The 17,137-nt window shown below is 43.7% G+C and overlaps 1 protein-coding gene across 5 annotated transcripts in view; it reads right to left on the bottom strand.

Annotated features, from left to right (window-relative positions):
• Positions 1–577: 577 nt before the first annotated feature.
• SH3KBP1 (SH3 domain containing kinase binding protein 1) overlaps positions 578–17,137 on the bottom strand; it is a 395,797-nt gene continuing 379,237 nt past the window's right edge. For all 5 annotated transcript variants that reach the window (XR_006388136.1, XM_044283978.1, XM_044283980.1 and 2 more), the window contains 2 exons: positions 11,292–11,355; positions 578–1,409 (listed from right to left, as the gene is read on the bottom strand). Coding sequence is in view for 4 of the 5 variants with exons in the window: in XM_044283978.1 (XP_044139913.1) it covers positions 1,368–1,409; positions 11,292–11,355 (106 nt within the window). In the remaining variant the exon portion in view is untranslated. The remainder of the gene's footprint in view (positions 1,410–11,291; positions 11,356–17,137) is intronic.

Below are 17,137 nucleotides of genomic sequence, written 5' to 3'. Positions count from 1 at the left end.
TATATATATTGCTGTTTTTAATTTAAATACTTGTGCGCCATACAGTAAAAAAAAAAAAAAAACTTGTATAAAGTGTCTTTTAGAATTTGTACCACCAGAGGTCGCTGTTGTACTTTATCCAGTGGTTTTCATCAAGATGCGTATAGTACCAAAAATCACCACCAAAGTGAAATTCTCGAAATCTCAGCTGCTTGTAAACAAAGAACCCCTTAGCTTTTACAATCACTGCTCTTATTACATCGCTTGTTGCTATTTTTTTTACCTGGAAAACGTCAATGTAAACTAATCCAGAACACTGAATACATTGAACCCTCATGATGCATATCAAATTACTGTAAAGTATTGACCGTCCTAACAGAATTACATTATTAGCATTCAGAAAGTAACTGAGTGGCTACTATGGAGGTGGTCACACTTTTTGTAATAATCATTTCCATTGGTATCAGAGTTTTTAGCATATAAACAATAATTCCTCCTCCTCTAACAGACTGGTGACACATTTATCTTTAATTTTTAATCTGCATTTTTAAAATAACCTTAGTCTTTGTTTCTCAATGATAAATGATTTTTCCTAGTGTGAAGAAAATAGGTTCTTTTATTGCAGTTTACATTATTTGAAAACTAATATTAACTTCTTATTTCAGGTGACATCAAGAGAAGGGCGTCCTGGCCCTACAAGTAGGAAGATCATGCTTCCTCTGCCCGGTTTTATTACTATAGGACATAGGTCTACAGTATAACTAAATGTGTTTTTTTCTTTAAACAAAAAAAAGGCACAAATCGTCTTTAAATACCATGCTTTCCTGTCTTAAGGTACACATTCGTAAAGTACAATGAAAAGCGAAGCATTTTAATCACATTGTATGAACTTTGCATATGTACGTTTTGAGTCATAGTCAGAGATGTCAAGCTCATACAGTATGTCTCAGGAGGTAACAGAAAGGACAAGAAAGGTTACACAGCTGCACAAACATTTCAAAATTCTGAGATAAAATTCATACAAAAAATAAAATAAAATAAAAATAAAACCCATAAAATTATAAAGCTTGTAAACAGACAATTGGAAATCCACTTTATTCATGGAAAAATATCATAAAAAAGTACCACTCTGAAGTAAAACTGCCTGAGTTTCCTTCATGCGCAGTTTTAAGGAGGAACACTTGAGCACAACGTTGAGTCCACTGATATACATGTGCGAGAGCACACGAAGTCACCAGGGTGTCCGTGGTAGGTTGGACTGCCGTTGTGCTTGTCGCGTTTGAGGCAAATTTTAGATCATTTGGCACCAAAAATATTTTGGCCTGGGAGGGAAGAACAGTTCATGATTCTAGGACTTTGATATGGGTTGTGACGCAAGTTTTCTCTTTTCATTTGGATTGTAGAGATTTCTTAATTTCATTGACATCCATCTATTAGAACAGAGACGTAATGTAGATAAGACAAAATAAAAAAGTTATTTAGATAAGGTTCCAGAGCGTCAGCTATTCCATCTACAATTGGCATGATCTGCTGGTACAGCAGTATGGTACAGGAAGGAAGACAGATTTTCTAATCTTAATATTTAGACAATGTACAGATGAACCTAATTTCTCACAGTGGTGGAGCTCATGCTTGATGCCAGACATCGGTCATACTATGACCCTCCACAAGCAGGGCTGTATTTAGAGTTTATGCTGCCCTAGGCATGTTTAGTGCTCACACCCCATATTAGTTTGGCTAAGGCTGCCTATTGACTAGACCAGAGGTGCACAACCTTTTTTGGTTTGATCGCCACATTGTCACATCACTCTATTACAAGGGGCCGCAAATAAAAAATGTTGATCGGCGCTCATCTGCCTATTACACAAGCCAGTGGAAAGTGACTGGGTAGGAATGATCGCTGCCACAGTCATTCCGCCTTCATTTAGATTACACAGGGAGATGTGCTGCAGATAATTGTACATCTTTAATCCTGATAAAATATGCAAATGAGCCGACAAATGAACAAATCCTTGTTTATCAACTGATCAGCTGCACGATTATACTGGCCAAATATAAGATATGAGCATCCCTATGAACACTTTTTCCCAGTAATTGCCCCAAATATCGTGCTGCAGTATAGCCCCTAAAACTGAAGAGTTATACTTACCTGTTTCCCACCGCTCCGGTCCTTCACACTGCCCCCACTGTTTACACCTGGCAGTGCATGGACATGGTCATTCACCACTCCAGCCAATTACTGGCTTACGCGGTGATGTGGCCACAAGCAGCATGTCACTTCTGAAGCCAGTCATTGACTGGAGCCGTGCAAGTGACCATGGCCATGCACTGCCAGGTGTAAACAGCACGGGGACCGGAAGATGGAGACAGCGGGGACAGCGCAGAGGACCAGAGCGGTGTGGAGCATGTAATTATGAATCTTCTATTTCAGAGGCCATGCTGCAGGAACTTGTTTAACCACTTCCAGACCGGGCCATTTACCCCCTTCCTGACCAGGCCTAATTTTGCAAATCTGACGCGTCACTTTATGTGGTAATAGCTTTGGAACACTTATTTATCCAAGCCATTCTGAGATTGCTTTCTCATGACATATTGTACTTCATGATAGTCATAAATTTGAGTCAATATATTTCACCTTTTTTTATGAAAAAATCCCAAATTTACAAACAATTTAGAAAAATTCACAATTTTCTAAATTTAAATTCCTCTGCTTTTAAAACAGAAAGTGATACCTCATAAAATATTTATTACCTAACATTCCCCATGTCTACTTTATGTTGACATAATTTTGTAAATGTTTTTAGAAGGCTTAGAATTCTTAAAATATTTAAGAAAATTTCCAAAACACACTTGTCATTTTGTGGGGCTTGCATAGTGGAAACCCCCCATAAATGACCCCATTACTACACCCCTCAAATTACTAATAACTGATTTTACAAACTTTGTTAAGCCTTTAGGTGTTCCACAAGAATTAAAGGAAAATGGACAGTGATGGCCAGTTCGCAGTGTTCGCCCGCGGTAGCCGGTCTGAAACAAATGCGGTCACTGGGAGCAGGCAGTACCGAGAACAGCCGCCGGGGGCCTTCATCGGAACTGCCTGATCCCGGTGACCGCATTTGTTTCAGATCGGCTCCCGGCACAGGTAAGGGCTTACCTGTGCATCACCGAACTTGTGAGTCAAGATGGCAGCCCGCATGTGTTCGCGGGCGAACACTGCGAACTGGCCATCACTGAAAATGGAGATGAAATTTCTAAACTTCACTTTTTTGCCAGATTTTCCATTTTAATCCATTTTTTTCTTTAACACATCGAGGGTTAACAGCCAAACAAAACTCAATATTTATTACCCTGATTCTGCAGTTTACAGAAACACCCCACATGTGGTCGTAAACTGATGTAAGGGCACACAGCAGGGAGCAAAAGAAAAGGAGCACCATATGGATTTTGGAAGGCAGATTTAGCTAAACTGGTTTTTAGATGCCATGTCCCATTTGAAGCTCCCCTGATGCACCCTTACAGTAGAAACTCCCAAAAAGGGACCCCATTTTGGAAACTAGGGGATAAGGTGACAGTTTTATTGGTACTATTTTGGGGTATATATGATTTTTTATTGCTCTATATTAAGTTTTTTGTGAGGCAAGGTAACCAAAAAAGGACTGTTTTGGCACTTTTATTTTTTACAACATTCATCTGACAGGATAGATCATGTGCTATTTTTATAGAGCAGGTTGTTATGGACGCAATGATATAAAATATGTCTACTTTCTTTGTTTGTTTGTTTCAGTTTTACACAATAAAGAATTTTTGAAATAAATTATGTCTCCATTTTCTGATTGCCATATTTTATCTTTTATTTTTCTGGCAATCGTCTTGTACAGGGGGCTCGTTTTTAGCAGGAAGAGTTGACCCTTTTATTGGTAAAATTTTTTGGGTACATATGATTTTTTGATCATTCATTATTACACTTTATGGGGCAAGGTGACCAAAAAATGGGTTGTTTTAGCAGTTTTTATTTATTTATTTTTACAGCGTTCACCTGAGGGGTTAGGTCATGTGACATTTCTATATAGCAGATTGTTATGGACGTGGCAATACCTAATATGTATACTTTTTCAAATTTATTTAAGTTTTACACATTAATAGCATTTTTGAAACCAAAGAAATTATGTTTTAGTGTCTCCATAGTCTGAGAGCCATAGCTTTTTTATTTTTTGACTGATTGTCTTAGTTAGGTCCCTTTCAGACGTGCAAGAATTCAGCGCATGTGCAATGCGTGAGGTGAACGCATTGCACCCGCACTGAATCTGGACCCATTCACTTCAATGGGGCTGTGTAAATGAGCGGTGATTTTCACGCATCACTTGTGCGTTGCGTGAAAATCGCAGCATGTTCTATATTGTGCGTTTTTCAAGCAACGAAGGCCCCATAGAAGTGAATGGGGCTGGGTGAAAATCGCAAGCATCCGCAAGCAAGTGAGGAAGCGGTGTGATTTTCACGCATGGTTGCTAGGAGACGATTAGGATGGGGACCCAATCTTTATTACTTTCCCTTATAACATGGTTATAAGGGAAAATAATAGCATTCTTAATACAGAATGCTTAGTAAAATGTCCATGGAGGGGTTAAAAATAATAAACAAATTTAACTCCCCCCATCCACTTGATCGCGTAGAGCAGGGGTGTCAAACTCAAATTCATCGGGGGCCGCATCAGCAGTTTGGTCACCCTCAAAGGGCCGGTTGTATCGGACTTATGGGGGATATCTGTGGGTGACACTTATGGGGGATATCTGTGGGTGACACTTATGGGGGATATCTGTGGGTGACACTTATGGGGGATATCTGTGGGTGACACTTATGGGGGATATCTGTGGGTGACACTTATGGGGGATATCTGTGGGTGACACTTATGGGGGATATCTGTGGGTGACACTTATGGGGGATATCTGTGGGTGACAGTTATGGGGGATCTGTGGGTGACAGTTATGGGGGGGATCTGTGGATGACACATATATAGCATCTTATGCTATGTGTCATCCACAGATCCCCTCCATAAGTGTCCCTGTAGTGAATGACCCTCAATACACGGGCTAGGGGCCGGCATCTGCTTTTATAATGACAGCTCACTGTATAATCGTATCTCTAATAGTTAATGGTTACCGTATGTATATAATCGCATAAGGAGCGCTGTGTATTACCGGTACTTACAACTACAAGCGTTCGCCGAGAGGAGGGAGGAGGCAGGCAGGGAGGGAGGACAGGCGCTGGCAGCGTGAGTCATACGTCATGCGCCGACGCCGCCTGCTTCATTCATAAAGTGGGCGGCGCAGGCGCGTGACGTATGACTCACACTGCCAGCGCCCATCCTCCCAGCCTGCCTCCTCCATCCTCTCGGCGAGCGCTTGTAGTTGTAAGTACCGGTAATACACAGCGCTCCTTATGCGATTTATTATCACTTCCTGCAGGGGCTGCCTGCAGGAAGTGATAATAAAAGGTGAAGGCTGGCGGCCGGCGGCGGCTACGCGGGCCACATGACGAGGTCTGGCGGGCTGGATTCGGCCCGCGGGCCTTGTGTTTGACACCTGTGGCGTAGAGGATCTCCTCTTCTTTCTACTTTCTTCAGGACCTGGCTACAGGACCTTTGATAACGTCACTGCGCTCATCACATGGTCCATCATTAAAACGCTTTACACTCGCGTGGAAAAAATCGTGCATTTTCCCGCAACGCACCCGCATCTTGTCCAGCCCTCACTCGCGACGCCTGTGTAAAAGAGGCCTTAGGCCCCTTTCACACGGGCGAGTATTCCGCGCGGATGCAATGCGTGAGTTGAACGCATTGCACCCGCACTGAATCCTGACCCATTCATTTCTATGGGGCTGTGCACACGAGCGATGATTTTCACACATCACTTGTGCGTTGCGTGAAAATCGCAGCATGCTCATCTTTGTGCGTTTTTTACGTAACGCAGGCCCCAATAGAAATGAATGGGGTTGCATGAAAATCGCAAGCATCCGCAAGCAAGTGCAGATGCGGTGCGATTTTCACGCACGGTTGCTAGGAGATGATCGGGATGGAGACCCGATCATTATTATTTTCCCTTATAACATGGTTATAAGGGAAAATAATAGCATTCTGAATACAGAATGCATAGTACAATAGCGCTGGAGGGGTTAAAAAAAAATAAAAGTTAAACTCACCTTAATCCACTTGCTCGCGCAGCCGGCTTCTCTTCTGTCTTCTTTTTTGCTGTGTGCAGGAAAAGAACCTGTGGTGACGTCACTCCGGTCATCACACGATCTTTTACCATGGTGATGGATCATGTGATGGCCCATGTGATGACCGGAGTGACGTCACCACAGGTCCTTTTCCTGCACACAGCAAAAAAGAAGAAGAGAAGCCGGGCTGCGCGATCAAGTGGATTAAGGTGAGTAATTATTTTTTTATTTATTTTGTAACCCCTCCAGCGCTATTGTACTATGCATTCTGTATTCAGAATGCTATTATTTTCCCTTATAACCATGTTATAAGGGAAAATAATACAATCTACAGAACACCGATCCCAAGCTCGAACTTCTGTGAAGAAGTTCGGGTTTGGGTACCAAACATGCCGATTTTTCTCACGCGAGTGCAAAACGCATCACAATGTTTTGCACTCGTGCGGAAAAATCGCGCATATTCCCACAACGCACCCGCACCTTTTCCCGCAACGCCCGTGTGAAAGAGGCCTTAGGGTCTCATTTTTTGCGGGGTGAGGTGACAGTTTGGTACTTTTTTGGGGGGCATACGCCTTTTTGATAGCTGGGTGTTGCACTTTATGTGATGTTAGGTGACAAAAAATTGCTTTTTTGGCACTGTTTTTATTTTTTTACGGTGTTCACATGAGGGGTTAGGTCATGTGATATTTTTGTAGAGCAGGTCGTTATAGACATGGCAATACCTAATATGTCTACTTTTTTATTTTTATTTCACTTTAACACAATAATAGCAGCTTCGAAGCAAATAAATATCATATTTTAGTGTCTCCATTTTCTGAGAGTTGTAGTTTATTTTTTTTATCAATTGTCTTATGTAGGGTCTCATTTTTTGTGGGATGAGGTGACGATTTTATTGGTACAATTTTGTGGGACATACGTCTTTTTGATCACTTGGTGTTGCACTTTTTGTTATCCTGCCTCCTATTCATAAATCAACGCTTTCCTTCACTGCAGAGGACGGAGCTCACTGGTTATTACCATCTCCTGCCAATCCTGTTACAGGCGCCTTGCAGTAATGGTGGGTTCACACTAGCGTTATAGAGTCTGTTATGGCTTTCCATTATAACAGGGTTATAACGGAACATAACGGAATCCATAAGACGGAAAGACGGAATGCCCATAGACTTGCATTATGACAGAATGACATTTGCTCTCCATCCTAATAGAAGTCTATGGGAATCAAAATGCATCCATCTGGTTCCATCTGTCGACAGGACTTTGTTTTCCGTCTTGCATAACGGGAACCAGACGGATCCGTTATGTTTTCCCATAGACTTCTCTTAGGACGGAGCAAAACGGAATGCCTCTTAAAGGCTTCCGTTTTGCATTCCATCCTATAGATTCCGTTATAACCCTGTTATAACGGAAAGCCATAACAGGACTCCATAATGCTAGTGTGAACCCACACTAACCAGTAAGCACATTACCTTGCTAGTGGGGAAGGCGCTTATTGGTTAACACTTTAATGACCAGGCCTGAAAAGGCCTTAATGACCAGACGCTTTTTTGTGATTTAGCGCGCGTGGTGGTTCAAACGGTTGTAACTATCTATCTATTATATGTTGGACTACCAAAATCATTTTTGTAACAATTTTTATTTGGGGGAAACTATAGCTCCTTATTCTTTAAATATGCAAAGTGACACCAAAATAAATTATTATAATTAGTTCCCTATTTTGTGTGGGCAGTTTTGTTATATAATATGTATAGTTTTTGGTTGATGTGGATGTTTTTTTCTTTTATGTATTTAATTTTTTTTTATCTTTTTTTTTATTTTATAAATTTTTAATATATTTCTGCTACATAATATGTCCCCCCGAGACCTTGGGGGACACCGTCACTTTTTTAAATTTTGCACTTTTTCCTTTTTATTTTTTCCTTTTATATTGGTTTATAACTTATTTTTTTTAAATATATTTTTGCCACATAATATGTCCCACAAGAGGTCATAAAAAAACAGTTGGAGGCCAATGAACACTTTTCCTTTTTATTTTATTTGTATTTTTTTTATTTCCTTAAATTATTTCCATAATAATTTTCTATTTTTTTGTGCCACATATTTTATTTCTCTTTTCTTTTCTTTATATTTTATTATATATTTTTTTATTTAGTTTTTAAATTATTTTAAATAGTTTTTTAATATATATATTTTTACCACACAATTTGTCCCCAAGAGGTCACTGAAAGACCTTTGGGAGACAATAAGTGACTTTTTTTTGTACTATTTCCACTGTAAATGGAGCATCCAAAGGAGCCCCAGTTACAGGGAAACCACCGTGCTGGAGGAGGAAGGGGGGCTTTGTACAAGGGCAGGACTTATCTGGGTCTACTGACCCCGCAGCTCTGCACTCCTCTGCCCCCGAGACACCCAGCGATCATGTGATTGCCGGGTCCACACTGCAGAGTGCTCATAGAGGAGAAGGCTACAGTGCAGGAGCAAAATCTGTGATCCATCGGCCGTGCGGTGCTCTGGGCAGAAACACAGCCGATTGCAGGATCAGATATGTTTCTGCCCAGCAGGATGGGGGATGCGGACCATGGCTCTAGGGGCCGCATGCGGCCCGCAGGTTGTGCACCCCTGGTCTAGACAATGCAGTAAAGAACCCTGTTAAAAATGTACTTGGTTTTACTGTGAGTGCTGTGGTTATTGCCCATACAGTTAATACAAGTGAAATATATTTATGTTAGATTTTTAACCTGGAAGAAATGTATGGCAAATAACCACATCACAAAACCATGGAAAACCTGGTAAAACTCAGAGCAGTTTTAAACACCTTGTTAATTCAATTTTGACTGTGGTTACAAACATCTCATCTAAATACAGTGGTCCCTCAAGTTACAATATTAATTGGTTCTGGGACGACCTTTGGAAGTTGAAACCATTGTAACTTTAGTACATAACTCTATGGAAAACCAGTAATTGGTTCCAAAGCCCAAATATAAGATAAATCCCAAGATAAAAAGTGAAGTTTTAAGAAAAATTAGCAGATATCTCAAGACGAATTACGCATGTTCTTACATAAAACAGACAGGATAGATAGTGGAAGCTGTAAATCGCTTTCTATGGTGAATACAGGAATTTCAGGGTCTTGCACAGTACATACATGTATCAGAAAAGTAAAATGAAGCTGCAGTTCACCTGGTGTCCAAAGAAGCAGCTCATCCTGGCACAGACAGGGGGCAGTACAGAACATCTATTACCGCAGAGGAGCTGCTAGACAGCCAAATGTGTTTTACCAGTGAAATGGTCATGTTGATTGGTTGGATCTGGGCCTGAGACATTGTATGTTAAGTCTAGAAAAGGCCACTGTATGCTGAAAATATTGAAGCCATTGTATCTTGAGGAATCACTGTAGATCCTTACACAGCTGCCAGTAAAATGCAAAAGTCCAAAGGCATCTCCATCTATGGATGGTGCATATTATGATTGGAAAAATAATAGCATGCACCAACCAGATCTGATTTTCACGTGAAAGGGTCTGCAAGTGGTCTGTATAAGAATGTATCCATGTTCACAGGTCAGAATACAAAGTAGTTTCAAAAGGTTGTCCGCTTTATTTATATTGATGACCTATCTTCAGGATATGTCATCAATATCAGAATGGAGGGGGTCCGACACACAGCACTGACCAGCTGTTTGAAGCGCTGCCTTCTCTTCATTGTTTACAATGCTCACTGTCATAACCGCATTGGTGAGCAGGTGTAATTTCAGCTCAGTCATCCCATTCGCTTCAATCGGACGGCTCCTTCCTATTCAGCTGAGATTTAATTACACCTGTGGTTGCGACGGCGAGCGGGCAAACAATAAAGAGAAGGCTGCGCTCATATGACAGCTGATCGTGGAGGATAGGTCATCAATATAAATAAAGAGGACAACCTCTTTGACATTATTTATCTGAATGAACGGTATCTCTTGATAAGTGTATGGCCTCCATTACTCTGTGGCTGCTGCATTTTTTTTGTTGTTATACTGAGAAGCTTTACTGCTTTGGTGTCAGTGTGTGAATTATGGAATGGTCTGCTGTGTTAAAAGCTGAAAAATCCTCTCTACTGGCTTCACCTTTCTCCTCATCTGACTGCTCTGATGTCTCTATCACTTACTTTTTTTAACTGCAGCACCGAGATTGAAACCATTAAACTGCCTTTCTGAAGAGATTACTGTTACATTAGCTGTAGGTAGGCAGTGTGAGGGTTGAACCTCCTGACTTGTAGCTACAATAAACAAAAGTTAGTGATAAGGAAACATCAGAAGCAGCACTAATGGTCCCTTTACAGGGATGACAATGTAGCAGATTGTCAGGAAGAAAGTGTTCCTTCCCGACAATCTGCTAATTGCTAGCAGAGGAGATCGGTGCATTTACATGCACCGATCTCCTCCAGCTCCCCAGAGTTTGGGGAGGAGCGATTGCTAATGCCATTGCCCTTCCCCATACTGTCTTGTTGTTTCTCAACAGCAGATTGTATTTACACAGTACTATCTGCCTCTGGAAAATGATGACCTTTTGTGCTGCACAAAAGATACAATAACCAGATGAACAAGCATTTTGCTTGTTCATTGGGTAATCGGCAGTGCTTTACACTGCCAAATCCAGCAGTAGTCTGGAAATATGTGCTGTAGCCACGCAGTATCGAACTGGGGTTCCTTAAGCCCATCAGAGGAAACTATTAAGAGGCCCATACCCTATACCTTTGAAGGTTAACCTCCGGCACCCCAGCTGTGGTAAAACTACAACTCCCAAGATGTACACTTGCTTGGCTGTTATCAGAACTCCATATAAATGAATGGAGCATGCTGGGAGTCAGTTTCACCACAGCTGGAGTGCCGAAGGTTAGCTCCTACACCATCAATAAAATCTTGAATCAAAGAAAAAGACCCGAGTAGCAGGTGACTGGCTTATAAAGGCAGCCACATTCTTTTCCTCCTGGATCTTTGGGGCCCAGTATGGTAAGAGAGCGTGGACCCACCTCAGGCACTCGGGTGGGCCAGTCGGACATGTAGTCATGGCATTTTAAAGGGTTTTAAGTAAAGAATTGCTGGACATTAATGTGTTAATCATATACCTGTAATCGTAGGCGAATCTTCTTTTCTTCATCTAGCTCGGAGAGTAATTGTTTTATTTCTTTTCTGAAGTAAAAATAAAAAAGAGTTTAAGTACTGAACCATTTCAGGAGGAACCTCACACATAAAATGCTATGATTTAAAGAGTCGCTGTACACAATTTCATTTAATAGAGCATGGTATAACTAGAAAATTTCCAAATCACTTAATTTAGAAAATATGTCTACGAGTGGCATTTATCATGTAGAGAAAGTTAATACAAGGCACTGACTGATGTGTTGTGATTGTCCATATTGTCTCCTTTGCTGGCTTGATTCATTTTTCCATCACATTATACACTGCTCGTTTCCATGGTTACCATCACTCTGCAATCCATCAGTGGCGGTCGTGCTTGCACACTATAGGAAAAAGTGCCGACCTCTTTGGTGGCAGAGACCATGGGAGCTCACATAGCCTGGTGCTTTTTTCTATAGTGTGACAGCACAGCCATCGCTGATGGATTGCAGGGTGGTTATAACCATGGAAACAAGCAATGTATAATGGGATGGAAAAATGAATCCAGCCATCAAAGGACGCAATATGGACAATCACAATATATTAGTAAGTGGTTTGTATTAACTTTCTCTACATCATAAATGCTATTTGCTGAAGTAATAAAACCCCCTTAAGTTGCAGTCCACTGCCTGTTGTCGGGGGAAGATCTGTCCCTGATAACAGAGACACAGAAGGCGGTTCACAGGAAGTGGGGGCGTGTCAGAGCTAAATGAGATCATGAGTAGAGATGAGCAAATCGAGCTTTGGATGCAAGATCCGAAGTCGATTCTCTCAAAACTTAGTTTTAATGCTGTATGAAGATCCGTCTCTGTAAAGCATTAAAATGTACGGGCTTTGGCGAGGGAAATTTGTTATTGAATAACTTCAGGAATTTATTTTTTTGACTTGAAAAATTAGTTTAAAACCTGTATCCGAAGTAGGTTCCTAAGCCTACTTCGGATTCCTGTTTTAAATAGTTTTCAAGTTTAAAAATTTAATGCCGAAGTTATTCACTGAAGTCTCGCAAGACTTGGCGATACCTAATTTCACCTCGCCGGAGACTATACATTTTAATGCTGTACGGAGACCATACAGCATTGCAATAAAACTGTAGAGACTTGCATAGAAGGGAGACCCTCCCTGCTTCTGAGTGAAATGTATCAAGCTGTGCAGCTGAAACAGGGAATGATATAGCTTAAAAAAAAAAAACATTAAGGAAGCCCAAACAGAACTGTTCCTTGATAGTTATGATTGTACAAAGAAGCATATCTATTATGCAAACTTTTTGAAAACTCAGGTACGCTTTAAACAGCATCAAAATAACTCACACGCAGTCATTTACTATAGGTAGAGAAGTCCAATAACCAAATAATTGCAGTAGAAATATGACTTGATTCTCAAATACTGCAGGGGACAAGCTCTGTTGAGATCTCAGTTTACATGTGCTCTCTAGATATAGCATTTATTTTTTGGTCTGCTCTATATACACAAGGATATGTCAAAAAGCATCAAATGAAACAGATGCATCACCCTTCCCCTGCCTCTTGTAGAAAATTGAGATGTAGGACATGCAAATAGAGTTGTTAAAATCTGCAATGAAACAAGAAATGTTCAGCTATTTTTTCCAATTGCTCATCAGCAAAGAGGCATACACAAAGACATTTCTCACAATATATATGTTTTTTCCCAAAGTAAAATGAGAAACATAGTGTACTTGCATTGTTGCACTTACAAACAAGAACTATCACTACAATTGTAGAGTTTACCACCAATGATGAGAAAATTTTTAAAACATAAATGGTAAGTGTTCCCAACTATGAAGCAGCTCTCTATTCATCGGTACAGATCTATAACAGTCCTACAGGCTCACCTGAGTCAGAGGACAGCTGTCTGGAGGTAGGAGTTGAGCCCAGTGGCAAGGACCGCAGGCAGGTAGTAGGTGCAGGAAGTCTGGCAGAGGCGTAGCCGGTAGGCAGGCGGTTGGTCAGGGTAGGCGGCAGTAAGCGTGGTCAGACAATCCGGATGGCAACGGTGGTAGCAGTTCAGTAGGTAGGGACAAAGCAGAAGAGTAGTCGATAGTCAATTCCTGGTCAGCAGTGGACTTCCAGTAGTAGCAAGAGCAGCAGATGAGGAGACGCTTGATCAAGGCTCAGGAGCTCAATAATCAGCAAGCTGGAGTGCAAGGGGCTGGACTTATAAAGGGAAGTACCAGGTGTGGGGAATCAAGGGTGATGAGCAAGGCTTGGCAAGACTGAGGTTAAATAATAGACTTCAGGAAGGAATGTCCAGAGAGGACGGTAGCCTAGTAAGCAGGGCTACCGCCTGGGATGTGGCTTCGAATCCCGACAGTACTCCCCCCCTTCCAAGGTGACCTCCGGGCACCGCAGGGGCAGGCTTACCGGGGTGCCGTTGGTGGAACTCTTTTACCAGTCTGGGGGTGTGGACATTTTCTTCTGGCTCCCAGGAGTTATCCTCGGGAGGGTAACCCTCCCAACCCAATTAGGTATTGTAGTCTTCACCGGTGGAGCCTGGAGTCGAGGATCTTTGCAACAGCGTATTATTGTTGGCCTTTTTATGGGATGAAATGGGCCATCTTGGTGAGACGGTCGACCGCGACCAGGATGGCGTTCATCCCTTTTGAAGGAGGAAGGTCTACCACAAAGTCCATGGAGATCGAGCCCCAGGGGCGGGAGGGAATCGGGAGGGGTTGTAACAGACCCATGGGAGAGGAACGAGGAGTCTTATTGCGGACACAGACCATGCACGAGGAGATGTACCTCTTGATGTCCTCCTTGTATGTTGGCCACCAGAAGGAGCTGGAGAGAAGCTCCTGGGTCTTTCTTGTGCCAAAATGGCCAACCAGCTTGGAGTCATGATTGAGTTTGAGCACTTCGAGCCGTGCGATTTCTGGTACATATAGTTGTAGGTCCTGATGAAACCAATGACCGTTCTTAAACGTAAGGCTGACATTCCCTGTGGGGTGGGCGAGGAAGGGGTCATTTTCGTATCCTTCTTTGATTGTGCCCAGGAGTTCTTTAGAGTAGGTGGCCCCTACGACCCTTCTCTCGGGTAAGATGTTATTTTGGCCCTTGTTACTCTGTGAGGGCTCGGAAAACATTCTGGAGAGGGCGTCAGCCTTGCCGTTTTTTGATCTGGGGCGATAGGTAATGGGAAAGTTGAAGCGGGAAAAGAATAGGCTCCATCTGGCCTGTCTGGCTGAGAGTCTCTTAGCGCTGCGGATGAACTCGAGGTTCTTGTGGTCAGTTAGTATGATTATGGGGTTGGTCGCTCCCTCCAGCAGGTGTCTTCACTCGGAGAAGGCATCCTTGATCGCCAGTAGTTCTTTGCTCCCAATGTCATAGTTCTTCTCGGAGGAGGACATCTGGCGGGAGAAATATGCGCACGGGTGTAATAGCATCCTCTCCCCTCTCCGTTGTGACAAAAATGCCCCCACCGCGGAGTCTGATGCATCCACTTCGACTGTAAATGGCAACTCGGGGTTCGGGTGGATTAGGATTGGAGCAGAAGTGAAGAGGAGTTTCAACTTGGTGAAGGCCTCCTGGGCCTCGGGTGTCCAGGAGAAGGGGACTGCCTTGGGCGATTGGTGCTATGACCTTGGAGAAGTTCCAGATAAACTTCCGATAGAAGTTGGCGAAGCAAATGAATCTTTGTATCTCCTTCTCGTTTCTCGGAATGGGCCAGTTCAACACAGCTTGTACCTTCCTCAGGTCCATATTTAGGCCCTCTGGGGAGATGATGTATCCGAGGAACTGAGTGGTGGTTCGCTCAAACTCGCATTTCTCTAGCTTAATATAGAGAGAGTTCTGTCGGAGTCTCTGCAGTACCCTGCGGACGTGTTCGCGGTGCTGCTCGAGGTCTTCAGAGAAGATCAAGATGTCGTCCAGGTAAACGACTACAAACAGATCCAGCATGTCCCTGAGGACATCATTAATGAAGTGCTGGAAGGTGGCGGGAGCATTGCAGAGTCCGAAAGCCATGACCAGGGACTCGAAATGACCATAACGCGTCCGGAAGGCGGTCTTCCATTCGTCCCCAGGGCGGATTTGGACGAGGTTGTAGGCCCCTCGAAGGTCGAGTTTAGTGAAGATCTTCGCTGCCCGGAGTCTCTCGAGGAGTTCTGAAATCAGTGGGAGCGGGTACTGTTTTTTTACGGTTATGTCGTTAAGCTTTCTGTAGTCTATGCAGGGACGCAGGGAGGAGTCTTTTTTCTCTACGAAGAAAAAGGGAGCTCCCGCGGGGGAGGTAGAGGGTCGGATGAACCCCTTCCTCATGTCTTCGTCCAGGTACTCTTTCAGAGACTTGAGTTCAGGCTCTGAGAGGGGGTAGATACTGTCAAAGGGTACTTCGGCCCCGGGCAACAGTTCTATAGGGCAGTCGTAGGGTCGGTGTGGCGTTTTTCTTGTCGCAAACATCCTGGAACTCGCGGTATTGAGGGGGTAGCAGATCCTTGACGGATAGTTTTGAGATGGTGGTGTCTTCGGGTGGAAGGACGGGTTTGTGGGAGCAATTTAGCGAGCAGAACTCGGACGGGAACCGTATGCTGCGGGTTTCCCAGTCCACTGAGGGGTTGTGGGTGGCCAACCATGGGATGCCCAAGATCACCGGGAACTTCAGGGAGGCGATCAGTGAGCAGTGGATCTTTTCGCGGTGATCGGGTTCTATGAGGAGTTGTAGTTCGGTGGTCTCTTGAGTGGCCGGCCCCGAGGAGAGTTGGGATCCGTCGACGGTTTCCAGGTCAATGGGGGCTGCCTTGATTGTCAGTGGAATGTTCTTTTTGCGGGCGAAGGTTAGGTCCATGAAGTTGCCTCCCGCCCCGGAGTCTAACATCGCTGAACAGGGGAGTTGTCGCCCCTCAATGTCGATGAGGATGGGGACGATGAAGTGGGCTCCAAGAGCCCCCGTGTTGTTATTTTCAGGGGCTGCTGGCGGGGTTGGAGTCTGTGGTTGCTCCTTTAGTTCCGTGATAGCAATAGTCTTTCGGATCTTATGAGGACATTTTATGGCAAAATGACCCGGCTCCCCACAGTAGAGGCAGAGGTTTTCGGCCAGCCGTCTCTCCTTCTCAGCTGTGGATAAAGACCTACGTAGAGCGTCGACCTGCATAGGTTCAGTTGCTGACTGGGGGTCGCGCTGGGTGGTGGAAGAGAAGGAGTAAGTGGGTCTGTGGTCCGAGGACCAGAGTCTTTCTTTCTTCCTCTCGGAGAGTCTTTGATCTATCCGGATGCATAACTGAATGAAGTCATCCAGATCGTCTGGGGCCTCAACTCTGGCGAGTTCGTCCTTTATTAATTCGGACAGGCCTCGCCGGAATTGGCTCCTCTGTGCCGCTGGGTTCCAGGTGGTGTCCGTGACCCAACGGAGAAACTCAGCGGTGTATTCAGCGACGGAGCGCCTCCCTTGCCGCAGACTATGTAGTCGCGCCCCGGCTGTCGCACAGCGGTTGGGGTGGTCGAGGACTCGGCTCACGGCGGTGAAGAAGTTGTTTAGGTTGTCCAGGAGCTGACTGTTAGTCTCCATGTATGGTGATGCCCATGCTAATGCTTCATCCGTCAGGAGATTGACCATGAATAGCACCTTCTTTTTCTCATTGGTGAAGGGGGCCGAATCTTGATGGGAGTGGCATGCGGGTGTCTGCGGCCGCGCTGCGGATGTCCAGGAGTTGCCTCTGTAGTTCAATAATCTCGCTCTTTTGGCTTTGGACTACGCCTTGGAGCTGGGCAAATTTCTCCTGATATGTAGTACCAAATTCTTGAAGTTCGGAGACCTACTTACGCAGAGTGGCCATTGCAGACTC

The sequence above is a fragment of the Bufo gargarizans genome, chromosome 3, assembly GCF_014858855.1.
Source record: "Bufo gargarizans isolate SCDJY-AF-19 chromosome 3, ASM1485885v1, whole genome shotgun sequence".
Lineage (NCBI taxonomy): Eukaryota > Metazoa > Chordata > Amphibia > Anura > Bufonidae > Bufo > Bufo gargarizans.
Note: the sequence above shows the minus strand (reverse complement) of the source record. Positions and strands in the feature narration are given on the sequence as shown.